The 15,624-nt window shown below is 33.0% G+C and overlaps 3 protein-coding genes and 1 long non-coding RNA gene across 4 annotated transcripts; all 4 read left to right on the top strand.

The window, feature by feature from the left end:
- Nucleotides 1-2,358: 2,358 nt before the first annotated feature.
- Nucleotides 2,359-3,224, top strand: LOC145048343 (ethylene-responsive transcription factor 5-like). Its single transcript, XM_078996806.1, has one exon. It carries the CDS (start codon nt 2,519-2,521, stop codon nt 3,209-3,211), a length of 693 nt encoding a protein of 230 aa, XP_078852932.1. The 5' UTR covers nt 2,359-2,518; the 3' UTR covers nt 3,212-3,224.
- A 544-nt stretch (nt 3,225-3,768) lies between these two features.
- LOC145048344 (uncharacterized) lies at nt 3,769-5,546 on the top strand. Its single transcript, XR_013682810.1, has 2 exons — nt 3,769-4,691; nt 5,328-5,546. It is a non-coding gene; the product is annotated as an uncharacterized LOC145048344 (long non-coding RNA).
- Nucleotides 5,547-8,057: 2,511 nt separating this feature from the next.
- Nucleotides 8,058-9,405, top strand: LOC145046932 (uncharacterized). The gene is made up of 5 exons (XM_078995194.1): nt 8,058-8,456; nt 8,546-8,837; nt 8,911-8,986; nt 9,088-9,212; nt 9,320-9,405. The coding sequence occupies exons 1-5, from the start codon at nt 8,313-8,315 to the stop codon at nt 9,403-9,405; spliced, it is 723 nt and encodes a 240-aa protein (XP_078851320.1). The 5' UTR covers nt 8,058-8,312.
- A 2,566-nt stretch (nt 9,406-11,971) lies between these two features.
- Nucleotides 11,972-15,623, top strand: LOC145046931 (uncharacterized). The gene is made up of 8 exons (XM_078995193.1): nt 11,972-11,986; nt 12,059-12,131; nt 12,203-12,391; nt 12,560-12,631; nt 12,742-13,412; nt 13,522-13,762; nt 13,846-14,798; nt 14,925-15,623. The coding sequence occupies exons 1-8, from the start codon at nt 11,972-11,974 to the stop codon at nt 15,621-15,623; spliced, it is 2,913 nt and encodes a 970-aa protein (XP_078851319.1).
- Nucleotide 15,624: the final 1 nt, after the last annotated feature.

Below are 15,624 nucleotides of genomic sequence, written 5' to 3'. Positions count from 1 at the left end.
GACTGTGGTCTGATGCAGCTTCCGAACTGCGGTCCGATGCAGTGGGAAAAGCCTAGTATGTGTTTATATGTTATTGTATGGTATGTGTTAGTTTGGGGGAGCTCACTAAGCTTCGTGCTTACAGTTTCAGTTTTGGTTTCAGGTACTTCCGCAAGTAAAGGGAAGAGCTCGGGATGATGACATCGCACACACCATGGCTTCAGTTTTTATCTTGGGAGTTGATAAGTTTTTCATTAACATGATTTGATACAGTTTTCTTGTGATACTTTGTTATGGTTTTGATACATTGACGTATGAGTTTTACTCTATGGTATTGATCTAATGATTTTAGTAATGATTAAACAAAAATTTTTGGGTCGTATTTTGGGAAGTTACAAGAATAGGAACATTTTTTTGTGTTATGGAATTGATCTTGAAGTTGTAACATTTGAGACGTGTTATTGTTTAAGAAAAAAGCACCGAGTTTTTCACATAAGTCTTCGTACACATATCACTATAGATGACTTGAAGAAGGTTCATGTCACAAGTGGTGTAAAACCAAGATTTGATATGGGAGGCAGTTACCACGTAATCCTCATCATTATCACCGATAGGTGTGGATTATCAATGATGTCTCTAACACATTTGACACCTTTACACAATATCTACAAAAATACGACTCCCCACTTGTATATGAAGTCATCGATAGAGATCGAAAGACAAGTCCAAATATAAATAAAAAAAAATCGGAAATAAAGGTTAGAAAGCTCACATTACTATAGGGATTGTAGTGAATGGACCACTCAAACATGCTAGTTGGTAAGGTGAATAAGAAGGAACAACAAACGATCCACGAGATGTGAGATGGATGATGATATGACTTCACAGTGAACACAACTACTACACAACAACTGGTAGATAGTAAGAGGTGGTGTTTATCGATGTCAACGACTGAAAGTATCAAAACTAGGATAGAAGATGGCAACTGGAAGAGTTGTAGTGATGGCAGGAGGAAAATATCACCGATAGCCGATAAAAGGCATCATAATTTTCGGGGTTGTGTGGTGATCGACAGAAGCCACACACGACTAAGCTTGATACCATTAGGGGCGAGCATGGTGCGGTTTTAGGGTCAAACCGAACCGCAAACCGCAAGGTGCGGTTTTTGAATTCTAGAAACCGTTGGGTGTGGTTTTTCAATGGTTCGTGTTTGTGGTTTTTGAGTGCGGTTTCGGTTTGTACCGTTTCAGTGTCGGTTTTAAACCGATTCAAATATATGGTGCGGTTTTTTATGTGCACAGGTACACTTTTTTTAACTGCGGTGTTCATGTGAAGATTTATGATTGTATGACATGCTATCATTTCGTTTCCTCACATGTAGAAGCTGTAATTTTGAGGGTTTTTTTTTTTTTTTTTTTTTTTTTTTTTTTTGTTGTTGTTGTTTATTACCTGACAACTTCATTTGCAACCCATATTCTCAAACTCATTTTTTTATTCAATTTATGTTTAAAAGTTACAAGCTTGCAACTTGTAGTCCACATAGTGTTTACATTTTACACATAATCGTTAAGTTACAAACACAAAGTGACAAACTGACATATTAAACCTAATATCTAATTACTAATTACCTTCAAGTTCAATATATAATATATGTATAAATTAGAATTTATTAATTTTTTAAATAATGTGTATAATTGTATAATGTATATTAGTGATTTATTTTATTGTTAATAAGCTTGCGGTGCGGTTCGATTTTGGTGGTCTGATTTTTAGATAAAAACCGCACCACACCAATAAATTCGGTTTTTCAAAAAAATAAAATCCGCACCATCGGTTTTTGTGTCGGTTTCGATTACGGTTTATTACAGTTTTTTTTATTGGTTCGGTTTTTCTCACGAAAAACACCTTAGGGTTTGTATTGCATTATAATCAATATATAAGCACAATATTTACAAAAGGGACACTATACAATTGATTATAAACAAAACTAAATTGTTTCATATTAAAATATTGTTTGTAAGTTCATGAACTTAATAATAGAATTGTTTCATATTTTTAATAATATTTTGCTAACTTACTTTCATAAATGAATATTGATAGCACCTGTAAATAAAGTTTATTTAAAAAACTTTTCCATTGTAGATGTTTATCAAGTATATTTGGTTTATTCATAAAATGGTATTAAAATACTTATTCAAAAAACACATGTGGAGTTCTAAATTTCTAATGGGTGTTATTTGTTGGCACTACAATATAATACAAAGCAGCCAAATCATTGATAAATATATACAAATTGCAATGGCAGCCGGGGCCCACTATCATATACTTTATTGTTTCTTTAAGTAAAATACATTCGAATACTACACCTTCGCAGCCCCTATTATTTATCTTCCCCCACGACGACGCCACAAGGCACCCTATCAATGTCTCTTTCTGTCGATAAAGACGATATCTCCCCTCTATATATACACACACCGTCTCCTTCCTCTTATCTCATCAGTCATCATCATCATCATTGGAGCTCAAAATTCAGTTTTTAATGGAGACACCGGTCGAATTTTCCACACTTGATCTCCTTAGACAACACCTTCTTGATGAATTCGAAATCCCCGCTCCTCCTCCTGTAGATGCGTTATCAAATATCGAACTAGACGACCGTTTCATCTCAGATTTTGACTACCTAAATTGGTCTACAACAAACGCTTCTTGTGATTCTTCCACCTCATGGAGTTCATCATCTTCAGTTTCTAATAATCTCAACTCCAATGAAATCATCAACAACACCCCTGACGATGTCTGTCATTTTAGTGTATTCGATTCCATTAATTTTTCGGGTTTTGAGTTCAAAGCTGATGTAAAGGAAACAACAGTTAATCCGGCTATGAAGATGAAGAAGACGGAGAGGGAGGTTGAAGGACACTACAGAGGCGTACGGAGGCGGCCGTGGGGAAGATATTCCGCCGAGATCCGAGATCCATGTCAACGTGGAAGAAGGATTTGGTTAGGGACGTACGACACCGCCATTGAAGGTGCAAAAGCTTACGATAGAGCTGCGTTTAATATGCGTGGTAGAAAAGCCATTTTGAACTTTCCACTGGAAATTGAGAAGAATCAGAGGGAACAAGATGATGCTGCTGACGCGGTGGTGAATCGGAATAGCCGCCGGAAAAGATCCAGACACTCGGTGGAGGTTAAGACGGAAACGACAATGTCATTTTCTATTCATCAATAATCAAATTGAATTTAATATATATATATATATATATATATATATATATATATATATATATATATATATATATATATATATATATATATATATATATATATATATATATATATATATATATATATAGTAGCCGTTTACCCGCGCAAAGCGGTGGAAGACAAATAGTTTGTTTCGACAATTAATTTCTTTTCCATGGAGAATGATTATTTTCAATTCAATCATTAAATGACCAAATTATAGGGTGTTGAGTATTTATTTGGATGAAAAAAGATCTAATCAAAACCTTAGAAGAGAAGATTTATAGGAGTTTGTTTAAATTTTAATATTATTTTATTAGTGATTAGTTGTACGATTAGCTTAACGATTTAGACGTTTTAAAAAAATATTATTATTTTATTCAATCTATTTTTAGAAATAGTGGAATTTGTTTTATAAGATAGTATATATATATATATATATATATATATATATATATATATATATATATATATATATATATATATCTTTACTACTTATAAAAGAAATCTAACTATTTCTATAAATAGATTGAATATAATAATATTATTTTTTTAAGACGTACAAACGATTAAGCTAATATTACAAACAACCATTAATAAAATAATATTAAATTTGAAATCGTCTAAATTTTTAAACTTAGTGTACAATCACCTATGCATGAATTTTGACTAAGCTATTTAATCCCCAAGTTAAAATCCTTATTTATCTCAAGGAAGCCGATCTGGCCTTCTTTCAGCCAGTTTAATCGGTCAACAACCATAACCGGCTTTTCAATCTCTTTATACATTATCTCCTTCATTCAATGGAAAAACCCTAGCTGTTGGAATTCACCAGCCACACAACCGCACAACTCCGTCACCTCTATAATCTCCACCCACAGTCACGCATGCTTCACCTTCTCTGCCACCTACCTACTTCTCTAAAATTAACGTTAACCACGCACAGTCTGACCACCAATGTAGGCACTATGCCTCTTTCCGTCTATCACCGCCACCCAATAATTTTTCGCCTCTACCCTCCTTCGCCTACGTTTCTCTGTTCACCAATATCTACTGTTACCCATCCCCAACGCACCTCTACCACTTCTACACCTTATTAAGACCTATCTCTAAAACCCTACACATATCAACACATTCGTCTTCACTACTTCATTACTACCATCACCTCATTCATATCTCCATCACTCGTTGGAAACCTAAGGATATATGCATCGCCGCTTCAACCTTGAAACCGATGTGGACTACTCAAAGATTCGGCAGATCATTCGAAGCCATGTAGGTTTTCTTTAATAGTTTCCGATTTTAGTTTTCATTTAGAACTGATTCTTAATTAAACCCAAAAAATTGCAGATGGGTTAATCTGAATCTGTGTTTGAAGGTAAGATATTGTTTGTTTTTTCTTGGGGATTGGGTTTGGGGTTTTTACTCCATCATTTGAATATCGGATATTGGTGTGGGATTTGCAGGTCAGATGTTAGTTTTGTAGATTTTGATCTCATTGTAGCTGATCATGAAATGTTGGTTTCAAGTTCTCTCATTTAAGTCCTTCCGGTAGATGAAATTGCATTAGAACTAGAAAATTAACACAAATGTCAGATAGTTGTTACTCTCTTTATGACTATATCATCGTTTTTTTATATTGTATTCTTTGCAATTGATAATAGAGGTTCTTATTATATTTGAAAATTTCATAGTTAGTTTGATGTTCTTAAAGAAATAAGCAACTAGAGAGCTTGTTAATTTGTTTAGTTCAAGGTATTACTTTCTTTCCTTATCGTTTCTCAATTTGGTTGTGTGTGTTTGTATGAGTCTATGTTTATCTTGCAAATCACCAAGAGTCAATTAGTTGTTTATAAAAATTCCTAGATCATTGTTGTTGCGAGACACTACCTTTTTTCTCCTTCCATGGCTATCTTTGCTTGCTAAACCCACCACCTTTGTTATCGTTCTTTGCACTTCCCCTTTCTGTCTCTCTATCAAAAAGCTACCTCATAGCTTCCACATATTAGTTTCCTCTATGCATCCTTCTAAAATTCCGGTGCTGCTGACCATCGTCCTGTATCTATGCGTATGTCTAACTTTGTGTTTATGTGTGTTTACAGGACTTGAAATGGATTGATATAAACCAACATCTCAAAGAAATCGTGGGTAAGCTTCTTAAGATCTGAATATGATCTTCTTGTTGGGTTTTTAGAGCTCTTGTAGTTGAATGTTTAGTTTTTTCTTTAAAGTTGCAATATGTAAGTTTTTGTTATTGTTTGGGGTAAACCCATTTGTAAGTTTTGTTTTTGAAAATTGCAATGCATAAGTTTTTGGTTTCATTTATTGTCAGACAACAAAAAAAATTTAACTGACAAAATTTTGTGAATTTGGATTGATTTGTTTCAAATTTTATCATATACATATTTGACTATTGTATCATTCTTATATTTGAAGGTACCATATGAATAATAGTTTCTTCTTTGTTTTGTATGTATCATGTACAAGAACATGAGAGTGTTTTGTTCTTAATATTTTCTATGTAAATGAAAAAAATAAGCTTTATTTATGCATTATACCATTTGTGAATGAAAGTTTTTTTTTTTTTTTTTTTTTTTGTTAATTCTCATGTGTCTTTCTTTGACATTCGTAATTGGTTTGGTGGGTTCACGTTATGTGGTTATATTTTGGTTTTCGATTTTGTTTTCGGGTTAAGTATTTTGTTAATTAATTTATTAGGAAACTATGATTTCATTTAAGATTAAAAACTTTCTTCCGTCTTTGAGTTCATTCGCATTTATACATTAAAAACTTCGCATTTTCATTCAAATTCTTCGCATCTTGCATCCATCCGTCTTTGAGTTCATTCGCATTTCATCGCATTAACTGAGAAATTAATCAGTTGTCTCATATTCGCATTTCAGTTGTTTGAGAAACCCAGATACGAACCCAAATGCGAAACCCACTGATTTCAAATGCGAACCAACCAAAAATCATCAACCACGTACTTGTGTCACCAAATGCGAACTGAATATCACCATTAAATTCTCCTCGCATTCTATAGATGCGAACACAATCCAGATCTCCGACTCCAAGCTTGCGAAATCAAAATCAATTAACCTCAAACAAATCGTGAACTTCTTATGCGAACTGTTTTGACCCACAAAACCAAATGCGAACTCAATTGATGTCATATGTGAACTGATTTCATATATGCGAACACAATTGATTTCATATGCGAATCCACATCCATCGATATGAAACCAATACCAGTTACAAGCAATTAGTAGCAACCATCGATTCTCTAATTTTCAATTACTCAGCCTTCGCTTTTCATACAACCCGTCGACCCTGAAAAATCGATAAACACCAAATGTCTCATTTTTAGATCGATTTTCTGATTAAATGTCATATTTGAAGAATGATCGATTTTCTGATTAAATGTCATATGTGTGACATTTAATCAGATTACAAAACATGTTTGTTATTAATGGATGAGATAGATTTAGTGTATATCATCAGTTTTTTTTTTAAATGACAATTTAAAAAATCCTAATCAGTTTGGATAGAATTTGAAGTGCTTATCTGATAAGCACTATGATAATTTCGAAGTTAGTGTTATCTTTTTCTAATTAATAATGATATAAACTGTAAAGATAATTTCGAAATTAATATGTTGACTAACATTGATCCTTAAAATTTGGGATATGAATGGTTTTGAGCGGGAAAATATTGACACCTGGGTAACCCTCTACAATAAATACCTATGGATTGTGTGACATTGGTTGCCTTTTAAAAGACATAAAAACAAGGCATGCATTTATACCCCAGAAAATAATAATGTAATAGCAAAGGAAAAACAACACCATAAAAACATGTTACTTATTTGAAACAATCCAAAAAAAAGACAACCATAAAAATTCCAACATCAAATAAATCTACTAAAAAAACTTAGGTGTTAACAACTGCATCTTCATCATCCTGAGATGGCTGGTTTTCAGCTGCAACAGTAATCAAACCACTCCTGACAAAAAAATAAAATTTAAGGCATTCATAAGTTTCTTGATCCTTGAAATATATAAAAAAAAAAACAGTTTTTCATGATCGTTTGTAAAACAAAGTACAAATGATCTTGCCCGACATCAACAGGAAATTCACCATCTTCTTCATCACGAAGCCTATAACATCTGTTTCGGCTTTGAACTTTGACACGGGGTCTCTTCAGTGGTGGTGACAAAGTTTTTGGTTTTGTTGAATCTAATGTGTCAGACTTTTCCACAGCTTCATCATCCAGCTTTTCATCTTCAGAACTTAGAATATCAATAACCTCATCCCAATTCCAATTTAGCAATGCCCATTCCCTTTTCTTTTCTTTCTCATGTTTCTCATGCATACAAAGTTGAAGGATGATTTGATCACATTCCTGCTTATTTACAATGCTACTTGAGTTCGACATTATGGCCGTTTTTCTATGTCAAAAGTAGTATTAGTTACAACGTAACAATTAAATCAAAAGAGAAAACAAAAAATATGTGAACATACCTTCTTCCCAGGTGGAAGAATCAAGTCATTATCGAATTTCAGAGAAGCAAACATAGGTATTTATTGTAGAGGGTTACCCAGGTGTCAATATTTTCCCGCTCAAAACCATTCATATCCCAAATTTTAAGGATCAATGTTAGTCAACATATTAATTTCGAAATTATCTTTATAGTTTATATCATTATTAATTAGAAAAAGATAACACTAACTTCGAAATTATCATAGTGCTTATCAGATAAGCACTTCAAATTCTATCCAAACTGATTAGGATTTTTTAAATTGTCATTTAAAAAAAAAACTGATGATATACATTAAATCTATCTCATCCATTAATAACAAACATGTTTTGTAATCTGTACATATATACGTATTTAAGATTACGAATCTTGCTTCCATACTTTACCATCAAACCATTTGTTCCATTGATTTCATAAAACCATCTGTTCTATATGCTATATCAGAATCAAACAGGTATTGAACTTTTACTTTATTTCATAGTACAAGCAATATGTATTAGAAAAACCATCAAGTATAGCAATTATTAACTGAAGTGTTTTTCAGTTGAAATGGATATTTATCATACTACTGTTAATGAATTTTCTGCTTTGGGGCAAATATATGAATGGTGGAACATTACAAGTGTTAGAGTATTGTATGTTTGGGAGGACATGGAAAACAACAGGATGCTCTTGTGGATGATAGATCGCCAGGTAAGGTTTTTTTCCAATTAAAATATTCAACTTCTATTAAAAGTTTAATTTTGTAAATAATACCATTACCATTTTGTTATTTACACCAGAGAGAAAAAATATTAGCAATCATACCTCGCCATTTAGTGCCCGGATATCGAAACATGAATCTGAAAGGAAATGTATTCTCTGTGCAACATTTCCAAGTTGATGAATACCATTTGGACAATCCAATGTACCAACAGTACAAAATCTGCACCAGTGATAAGGCGATAATGATAAACCATGCCACAACTTTTACTCGGTTAGCAAGCGATTTTGCCAGTGGATATCCACTTTATCCAATTGTGTCTACTGTCACAACTGTTGCACAAGATCATACAAATAAAAGAAGGCTTGTTGGTATATTTATATCTTTTCTTTAATCATTTTTATATCATCTACTATAAATTTAACAAGAAAATATGTTTTTTAGATGTGGTTGGAAGAATAGTATGGGGAAATCGAATCAGACAGCTGCGATCATTTGAGTTAATTCTCCAAGATGAGACGTAAGTATATATGTATTCAAAAAACACTTAAAACAACATAGTTTTTTATTAAATTTATTATCATTCATTATAAGAGTTTAAACAGCATTACCTTTTAATAGGGGGAACGTAACAAAGTTATTGTTGTATAACGTACCAGCAAACCTTATGATTAAGGTTATTGTTGCAACATACAACAAATCCATACTCTATGTTTCTTGCATGAAGCTGGTCCACAACAATTTGGGTCAGTTAAAAAATATGATCAGTATATAATTTATATTAATATCAACATATTCCAAATTGTAAATACATATTATTAAATTTTATGCCACATGTTTCATGTTTTTGCAGGTAATTTATTGGTTTCTACTGTTTTAACCGACTTTGATATTGAACCACAAATGTATGAAGCTGATAGGATTAGAGCTAGATATTGATGAGAGTATTAGAAAAAGATTTTCTTGAAAACTTTTTTAATTCCCGTGTTTTCAATTCAGTTGTGGAACTTTTAACACATATGGTTTTACCACATTATATCTTTTATCAGTTTTAAGTTTTATTATTGGTTTTGTTAATTTGTTAACTTTTCATTCGTGAATGTGGTGTTTTTATTTTCTTTTTGACTTACTATATATATATATATATATATATATATATATATATATATATATATATATATATATATATATATATATATATATAATTGCTTGTAACTGGTATTGGTTTCATATCGATGGATGTGGATTCGCATATGAAATCAATTGTGTTCGCATATATGAAATCAGTTCGCATATGACATCAATTGAGTTCGCATTTGGTTTTGTGGGTCAAAACAGTTCGCATAAGAAGTTCACGATTTGTTTGAGGTTAATTGATTTTGATTTCGCAAGCTTGGAGTCGGAGATCTGGATTGTGTTCGCATCTATGGAATGCGAGGAGAATTTAATGGTGATATTCAGTTCGCATTTGGTGTCACAAGTACGTGGTTGATGATTTTTGGTTGGTTCGCATTTGAAATCAGTGGGTTTCGCATTTGGGTTCGTATCTGGGTTTCTCAAACAACTGAAATGCGAATATGAGACAACTAATTAATTTCTCAGTTAATGCGATGAAATGCGAATGAACTCAAAGACGGATGGATGCAAGATGCGAAGAATTTGAATGAAAATGCGAAGTTTTTAATGTATAAATGCGAATTGGGGAAGAAAGCTTAGAGTTTCGCATTTGGCACCTGATCTTTTCAAGAAATAATATAAGTGGTCCAACTTCGCAAAATGGGGTCATAAAAAGACAAGTGCAGAATTTTCATTTCGCATCCCTGTAGTTGGACCACTTATATTATTTCTTGAAAAGATCAGGGGCCAAATGCGAAACTCTTAGCTTTCTTCCCCAATTCGCATTTATACATTAAAAACTTCGCATTTTCATTCAAGTTCTTCGCATCTTGCATCCATCCGTCTTTGAGTTCATTCGCATTTCATCGCATTAACTGAGAAATTAATCAGTTGTCTCATATTCGCATTTCAGTTGTTTGAGAAACCCAGATACGAACCCAAATGCGAAACCAACTGATTTCAAATGCGAACCAACCAAAAATCATCAACCACGTACTTGTGTCACCAAATGCGAACTGAATATCACCATTAAATTCTCCTCGCATTCTATAGATGCGAACACAATCCAGATCTCCGACTCCAAGCTTGCGAAATCAAAATCAATTAACCTCAAACAACAAATCGTGAACTTCTTATGCGAACTGTTTTGACCCACAAAACCAAATGCGAACTCAATTGATGTCATATGCGAACTGATTTCATAGATGCGAACACAATTGATTTCATATGCGAATCCACATCCATCGATATTCACCTCTATCCTTTCTCGATCAACTACCTCATCGTTTTTCAGTAATAAGTGTTTATCCCCATGAAACTGCATCCACTTCCAACTGGATTAACCTATATTCATACTAAAATTTTAAAAAAAATAAATAAATGCTAAAAAACCAAATAGGTTACTAAAATAAAAATAAAAAATTCATACCCATAATTAAAGCTATATGCTACTTCATCGTTTTTCAGTGATAACTGGTTTTCGTCCATCAAACTGTATCCACTTCCAACTCTGATTAAATTATTAGACCTGTATTAAAAAACAAGGAAAAAGTAAGAGAATTTTATACGTTTTTTCATGCAATTCCTATTTTTTTTTTTTTAAGAATCTACAAAAATAATAATTAAAATTGAATTACATGTAAAACCAATTCAAAACAAAAAATCTTATTTTGTTTCCCGGTATAATTTTGAATACTTTTCAACTAATAAGATAAAAGTAAATCAAAATGGATTACGAATTTTCAAATTTTATTATAAATATACACATAAGTATGAACTATATGTAATCCTTTCATAACAAACTTTTAACCTATATATATATATATATATATATATATATATATATATATATATATATATATATATATATATATATATAGAGAGAGAGAGAGAGAGATATTTGCGTAGTAGATGAACCATAGGCGCCAATTGCAAACATATTCTATAATTATAATTTAACATATAAGAAGGCTTCATCGGTTCTACAGTCTGCTACTGCGTATGTTTACTATTTACGATTTTTACTTTCTCGATTATACACCATTCACACTCACTTTGTGTTCCTTTGTACATGCATAAACTACATATATTCTATCGGCTTCACAAAAACCATCTGCTCTATCGGATTCATCAAAATCAAACAGGTATGTGTATTTAACTTTAAATTATCTCTTATTCAAGTACTATATGATGAAAAAGTCTACTATTTATAGTATTTTTTTAGTTAGATGCAACGTGTTTCAAAGTAACTAGCTTCACCTAAGAAAAGAAGTATCATCAAACCAATATATGTCGGCAACTCAAGCATCATCTCCTTATAGACCATTCACATTACCAGAAACACATAAATAAAATCTGGTTTTGATCTAAACTATTATAACAAAAACAAATGGTAATAAATTTCGTATTTGAATAATCATACTTTTTGATTTGTTATGTATAAAATAAAGTATACATTTTTTTGTGTGTTTTACAGTTTGCAATGAGGTTTGACGGTAAAGAAAATAAACATAATAATGTTATCCAAATTGATGCAGAAAATACAAAAGGTATATCACATATTTACAATCATTATTAGTATATCATCGTTATACATTTTTCATTTAAAAAAATATTGCAGAAAAACGAAAAGCATATAATAAGGCATGTTACGAACGACGAAAGGAGAAAAACAAAATGAGACGAATAGCTAATGGGGAAGGAAATAGTCAAAACGCAACATTTTTGTCAAATGTGCCAACAGTAAATAGGAATCTGGTGGATATTACCAATGCATCTCCTACATGTGTAATGGATTTTGGTCAAAAAAGTTGATTTATAATAGAAACCCTTATCAACGTCAGACGGAACCAACCATAACAAAACCAGGTAACTATGTCTGAAGTTATCATATTACAATCTAAGTAGTACAACATTACATTTAACCATAATCTTTCATAATTTACATTCTTAATGAGAAATTTTTGTTTATACGTAGGTATTCAAAGTCAGCCTGACGTAATACTACCTCCACGCGATGAATTGATAACTCAAATTTTAACATCAATAGGTCAGTATTTGATTTTTACCGAAAAATATCATATATATTGGCTAATAATTATGTGTAATTATTTTAATTTTATTTATATTACATTTAACTAATGAATAAAATGTCTACAGATCCACAAGGTTGTATCCATGGCAATGTCACTCCATCAGTACAAAATGGTAGCATCTCGGATGATCCATATAGTTTTGTTTTCGCCGGTATCCGTAAAAAACATCGTGTGGTGAAGTTCAATGATATATGTAGTTATTGTGGGGCAAAACGACTACAATTTGAATCTGCTGGCTTTTGTTGCATGAGTGGAAAGACAAAGTTGGCAGACTCATCTATTCCTGACGAATTACACAATCTTTTCACCTCAGAAACAAAATTAGGCAAATTGTTTAGAAAGAATATACGTGCATACAACACCAACTATTCATTTGCATCAATGGGCGTAGAAGTGGATGAATCGATGGCCAATATGACATCTGGGGTATACACTTTTTGTGTGAATGGAGGGATATACCATAGAATCGATCCGTTAGTTCCAAGGAAAAAGGATAAACCTAAGTTCTTACAATTGTATTTTTACGATGTTGAAGCTGAGATGTCAAATAGACTCGAATGGAAGAATCTTGCTAAACCAATTGTTGAAATTTTGACTCGCGTTCTTGCTACAAACCCATACGTTGCAATATTTCGTAGCCTTGCTGATCTAGGACCGCTCGACAATTACAGAGTCACTTTAAATGCATCAGTAGAACTAGACCAAAGGGTGTACAACCGGCCAACCACATCCGAGGTTTGAAATTAATTATGTACATATGTTTTTGAGAAAAAAGATGTTTCATGTATTAAATATAACTACGTACCAGTTTTAATCATATTTTTTCTATTGTATAATTTCACAGGTTGCTGGTATTTGGATTGAAGGCAATGACAACATAACCGCATATAAAAGAAGTATTATAGTATATGGAAGGTCCGACAAACCAAAAACAATTCAATCTTATTGGGGATGTTATGACCCATTGTGTTATCCTTTATTCTTTCCAAATGGTGAGCCTGGATGGCATTCTAACATACTAAGGCAAGGGGTTTCATTCAATGAGATGGTTAATGACGACCAAATCTTCGATGAAGATCTAGAAGGTACGCATAGCCACAATTTTAATATTGTTAAATTTTACAAATGTAAAAATTGATATAATTTATTCAATTTAATCATTATGTAGAGACTGATATAAGAACGGGTAGGAAAACTGTAACTATGCGGGAGTACTACTGTTACAAGTTGCAGATTCGATCAAACTTGAACGTAATTATGTTAGGAGGGAGATTATTACAACAATTTGTGGTAGATATCTACATCAAGATTGAGACTTCGCGTTTGGAATTTTGTAGAAAAAACCAATCTACAATAAGAGCGGAGTTATACCAAGGTGTTGTGGATTGTGTCAATGCCGGTGAGGTACAAGCAAGTATGATTGGGCAACGTGTTGTTTTGCCAGCAAGTTTCATCGGAGGTCCTCGTGACATGCGACGACGATTTCTCGATGCTATGGCTTTAGTTCAAGATGGAGGGAAACCTGATATATTCCTTACAATAACGTGCAATCCGAATTGGCCTGAAATCCAAAATGAGTTACTTCATTTTCAAACAGCACAAGATAGACCAGATCTGGTTGCAAGAGTTTTTCGTGCTAAGTTACATGACCTTAAGGAACAACTCTTGAAGAGGCACGTCCTTGGTGTGGTGAGTGCATATGTTTATGTAATAGAGTTCCAGAAACGTGGTTTACCACATGCTCATTTTCTCTTAATAATGAAACCTGAATGGAAGCTCACCAATACAGACCATTATGACAAGTATGTGTGTGCCGAAATTCCAAACCCGACAAAGTATCCTATACTACACGATCTGGTCAAATCACACATGATACATGGTCCTTGTGGTACATTAAACAAAAAATGTTCTTGTATGCAAGGTGATCCACCAACCTGTCGTTTTAGATACCCTCGACAATTCAACGAAGCCACAACACAAGGAAAGGACACATATCCGGTTTATCGAAGGAGAGATAATGGAATTGCTGTGAATAAACAAGGTATTATGATGGATAATAGATGGGTTGTCCCATATAACCCAAAGTTGTTGATGATGTTCAACTGCCATCTAAATGTTGAGGTTTGCTCGAGTATAACATCAGTGAAATACATCTTTAAGTATATTTACAAGGGTCATGACAAGCAAGTTATCCATATTGATCCAGATGCACAACCTGTTGTTATCAATGAGATAAAACATTTTTAGGATGCACGATACGTCTCCGCTCCAGAAGCAGTATGGCGAATTTTTAGCTTTTCTCTTAATCAAATCCACCCTAATGTGATCACTTTGCAATTGCATCTTCCAAACCAACAGTTGGTTAGGTTCACTGATGATGATGCAATGAAATCAGTTGTTGAGAGGGAGAAAGATAAGAGATCAATGTTGACTGCATTTTTCAAGATGAATAAAGATAACGTTAATGCAAGAGAATATTTATACAAAGATTTTCCCAAACACTTCACATGGAATAAAGAATCGCGTCTATGGAATCCTCGAAAAGTATCACGAGCAGTTGGTCGTTTGGTTTCTGCAAATCCTGCTGAAGGTGAGCGATACTATCTACGTGTGTTATTATGTCATGTTAGGGGTCCTACATGTTTTGAAGATCTGTACACAGTCAATAACGTAAGACATCCCACATTTCGAAAAGCGGCTCTTGAAAGAGGGTTAATAGAGACAGATGATAGTTTATCGCAGTGTCTTGTAGAGGCCTCCTTGTTTCAGTTTCCAAATGCTCTCAGAAGGTTGTTTGCAACGATATTAGTTTTTTGTGATCCTGGAGATGTTCGCAAGATATGGAATTCCCACTACAATTCTCTCTCCGAAGATTATAGTAGACAATACGATAATGTCAATCGAGTACAAAATATGGTCCTTACAGACATAAGCGTATTCCTATAGT

This window comes from Lactuca saligna, chromosome 5, assembly GCF_052625555.1.
Source record: "Lactuca saligna cultivar CGN05327 chromosome 5, ASM5262555v1, whole genome shotgun sequence".
Classification (NCBI taxonomy): domain Eukaryota; kingdom Viridiplantae; phylum Streptophyta; class Magnoliopsida; order Asterales; family Asteraceae; genus Lactuca; species Lactuca saligna.
This window is presented reverse-complemented; position numbering and strand designations above follow the sequence as displayed.

What these genes read in the sequence shown, in the direction of transcription:
- LOC145048343 (XM_078996806.1), top strand. Translation starts at nt 2,519, where the DNA reads ATGGAGACACCGGTCGAATTTTCCACACTTGATCTCCTTAGACAACAC.
- LOC145046932 (XM_078995194.1), top strand. Translation starts at nt 8,313, where the DNA reads ATGGATATTTATCATACTACTGTTAATGAATTTTCTGCTTTGGGGCAA. An exon ending in AAATAAAAGAAGGCTTGTTG is followed by an intron (nt 8,838 to 8,910) that starts GTATATTTATAT and finishes TATGTTTTTTAG; the next exon opens with ATGTGGTTGGAAGAATAGTA. An exon ending in GCTGGTCCACAACAATTTGG is followed by an intron (nt 9,213 to 9,319) that starts GTCAGTTAAAAA and finishes ATGTTTTTGCAG; the next exon opens with GTAATTTATTGGTTTCTACT.
- LOC145046931 (XM_078995193.1), top strand. An exon ending in TGATGCAGAAAATACAAAAG is followed by an intron (nt 12,132 to 12,202) that starts GTATATCACATA and finishes AAAATATTGCAG; the next exon opens with AAAAACGAAAAGCATATAAT. An exon ending in TCAAATTTTAACATCAATAG is followed by an intron (nt 12,632 to 12,741) that starts GTCAGTATTTGA and finishes AAATGTCTACAG; the next exon opens with ATCCACAAGGTTGTATCCAT.